The 3,075-nt window shown below is 34.6% G+C and overlaps 1 protein-coding gene across 3 annotated transcripts; it reads left to right on the top strand.

Annotated features, from left to right (window-relative positions):
* Positions 1 to 405: 405 nt before the first annotated feature.
* On the top strand, positions 406 to 2,701 carry LOC116350258 (phospholipid scramblase 2-like). Of its 3 annotated transcripts, none has more exons than XM_031782003.1 (8): positions 406 to 459; positions 589 to 632; positions 1,107 to 1,173; positions 1,276 to 1,317; positions 1,530 to 1,696; positions 1,766 to 2,101; positions 2,178 to 2,336; positions 2,409 to 2,701. In XM_031782003.1, exons 2-8 carry the CDS (start codon positions 603 to 605, stop codon positions 2,553 to 2,555), a joined length of 948 nt encoding a protein of 315 aa, XP_031637863.1. In that variant the 5' UTR covers positions 406 to 459; positions 589 to 602; the 3' UTR covers positions 2,556 to 2,701. The 3 variants fall into 3 exon arrangements, with proteins under 3 accessions (XP_031637863.1, XP_031637864.1, XP_031637862.1); XM_031782004.1 differs by having other exon boundaries at positions 412 to 470; XM_031782002.1 differs by having other exon boundaries at positions 440 to 632.
* The last annotated feature ends 374 nt before the right edge of the window (positions 2,702 to 3,075 follow it).

Genomic DNA, 3,075 nt, shown 5'->3' with positions numbered 1-3,075 from the left:
GCGGCAGAGTATCAATTGACAACAAATTCATTGGGATCCATCGTCGTCTCCACTTAATTACAATATGAGTAAATGTATCTATTCTTAAATTTAACTCGGAAGAAAAAAAGATATGATTGGTCTATCATTATGAATATAGAATGGATCAATGTAGGTGTCGGAAGATGTTCAAAACTGAATTCAAACAAATGAATATTTAAGAGGCTGAGAGCAAAAACAACGAGTCGCATCTCCACCTCTTGCTTACAGAAATCGCCGTAAGTGAGAGCAAGAAATGAGATGCGGCATGCTTTTTTTACGGCGTGTGTCTGATCCGCAAGCGTTCTTTGGCTTAATGCATGTCACGCAATATGGACCGCGGTGTATATACGTTTTTTGTTTCATTTTGACATTTAAAAGAGTACAAGCAACTTAAAAACAAAATACAAGTCATATTTAGTGATATAGACCACTCATTCGGTGCTGCTTTTGTGAACAGTTCCAATTATTATTGAGCAAAAACTTAATTCACACTAAAATAATAATTTAATTAAAATAAAAAAATTAATAAAAAATAAAAAATTCTTCAATATATTTTTTCTTGTGTAGATTCATAAAATTCAATGGCGGAGGGTACCCCACCACCGGGATACGTTAGTAAAAGTTATATTTATATTTCAATAAAACCAAGCATAAAGCAATTTCTAATAAGCGTCTTAAGGTCTGCATCAGACACACACATTTTGTTCGTCTGACCGACGTCGTTTAGGTTGTTGAAGATTTACTTACATCTGGAATTTTACAAGCATTTCATGCCGAGTGGTGTTTTTCTTCCAAAAGTCTCTCTCTTCTTCACTCTCTTTTCAGTGCCCGATTTTTAAAAAATGTTAAAAATGCTGTTCAGATTAATGAATTGTCTTGGTCAATGGACAATCAATTAAAGACCATGAATATCCTTCGACAGGTGGCACGTAGCTGCAAATTATACAAATTGACAGATTGTCACGATGTCTTCCTTTATCCGACTGAAAATATCGTTTGTCCATCAAGGACGTCATTCACTCACAGAATCGAATATTTCTATAATTGAAATTTAAATGACATTCTCATGTGATTTGTTTCCTTAGGACGGATCTGTTCCGATAGCAGAATCACAGCCGATAAGAACTCAGCCAAAGTTGAGTGGCAGTAACGGTAAGTCTTCATAATTCCATTCTCATTGTTTTAATTCAAAACTTTTGAATGAAGAGTTTTTGAAATGAAAATAATTTTGATGAATTCATTTTCTTTTGGCAGATGTAATCGTATCTCAACCACTATTAGGTGGCCAAGCTCCAGGTATTTTTTGTTTAAATTTTCCTTAGCTGAATTTCTTTTTTCGTTCATAACAAATGATAAGAAAATTGGAAGTGATAAATCATTTTCCCATTTTGCTGTGTTCGTGTATAGTCAAGTGCATTTCAATAGTCGTTTTCAATTGTCACAACTGTTGAGTGCACAAAGAAACCGATTCATTTGAATTTTCTATTTTTTTCACATTCTCTTCGTAGTTTCTTCGATAAACACCTCAAACGCAATGCCAATCTGCCCACCTGGGCTGGAATACCTGACTGCCGTCGATCAATTGCTGATTAAGCAAAAAGTTGAAATCGCTGAAGCATTTATCGGCTTCGAAACAAAGAACAAGTATGTCATCAAAAATTCAATGGGACAGAATGTAAGTGAAATTGTAATGAGACAGAATGGAATTTAAGTTTCTATGCCGAAAATCACTGTTTTGTTCCAGGTATTCTGGGCTGTTGAAGATACTGGTTGCTGCAATCGTAACTGCTGTGGTGAAAATCGCTCGTTCGATATAAAGATTTTCGATGCATCCCGAAGAGAAGTGTTGCATTTCTCTCGACCATCATGTGATTGTGCGTGTTTTTGTTGCTGTATCCCTTGCTGTCCCGATGCAATTGAAGTATCATCACCACCTGGAAATTTAATTGGACGTGTTGTCGAAAAATGGTCCATTTGCTATCCACAATTTTCGATTAAAAATCAACATGGCGAGGAGAAGCTTCGTATTGAAGGGCCATTATGTACAACCTCTTGTTGTGGCAATGATGTTGTGTTTCACGTAAGTGTCGATTTTTGTTCGTTTGAATAATTATGCGTAATTTGAATATGCAATATGGAATTTCTTTGGAGTTCAGGTTGTTACAAAAGACGGTACTCAAATTGGTAAAATAAGCAAACAATGGTCAGGATTTGCACGCGAATACTTAACCGACGCCGACAACTTCGGCGTTAACTTTCCATTGGATTTGGATGTTCGAATGAAAGCCACATTGCTAGGAGCTTGCATTTTGATGGTTTTGTTGAATTTTTCTTTTTTGTTGCACCAATTGGTTATAACAAATTGGAATGTTTATATCTCCTTTCAGGATATGAGGTACTTTGAACACACTGAAGGTTCAGGAGAATCATGCAATTGTTTAGGAGGATTGTGCGATTGTTTAGGAGAATCGTGCGATTGTTTAGGAGAATCGTGCGATTGTTTAGGAGAATTATGCGATTGTTCAGACGATTGAACCAAGACCTATAATAATAAATAATGAGTAATGTTTGAACAAAAACATACTCTCCTCTCGATATTTTCAATAGATATGATATTATCGATAATACTACGATTACATTTACGTTTTACATGTTTGTTTTATAATAAATAATTACTTATCCCCCCACCTACACAGTGTTTTGATTAAAAAGAAACTATTTTCAAACTAGGTCTATCATCATGAAAGTTAACATTTGAACTCGGCCCCCTCAAAAGATTAAAAAAAACGGCGTGAAACACTTCTTCTCATCAATCTTCATAGGTTACTTACTCTATGCCAAAAAATGATCATTTCTTCTATTATCGATACACTCTGAATATCCTTTATTTCATACAAAAACATAATAAAAAAAATCACATGACATCAACTGCTTAACACTTCGACCTACAGTAATATCTTTTCCATCTATTTTTATGATTGAATACAAAAATTGCGACAGCAAAACATTGGCAGAGGTTAATATTTCAATTTCATCATTCATTAAAATAATATT

Source organism: Contarinia nasturtii, unplaced genomic scaffold (assembly GCF_009176525.2).
Source record: "Contarinia nasturtii isolate CC-2019 unplaced genomic scaffold, AAFC_CNas_1.1 Cnas_scaffold_3983, whole genome shotgun sequence".
NCBI classification, from domain to species: domain Eukaryota; kingdom Metazoa; phylum Arthropoda; class Insecta; order Diptera; family Cecidomyiidae; genus Contarinia; species Contarinia nasturtii.
This window is presented reverse-complemented; position numbering and strand designations above follow the sequence as displayed.

Bases quoted from the DNA above. Each gene is read 5' to 3' on its own strand.
- LOC116350258 (XM_031782003.1), top strand. From the start codon at position 603: ATGGCGGAGGGTACCCCACCACCGGGATAC. The intron at 1,174-1,275 runs GTAAGTCTTCAT...TTCTTTTGGCAG, and splicing joins AAAGTTGAGTGGCAGTAACG to ATGTAATCGTATCTCAACCA. The intron at 2,102-2,177 runs GTAAGTGTCGAT...TTTGGAGTTCAG, and splicing joins GCAATGATGTTGTGTTTCAC to GTTGTTACAAAAGACGGTAC.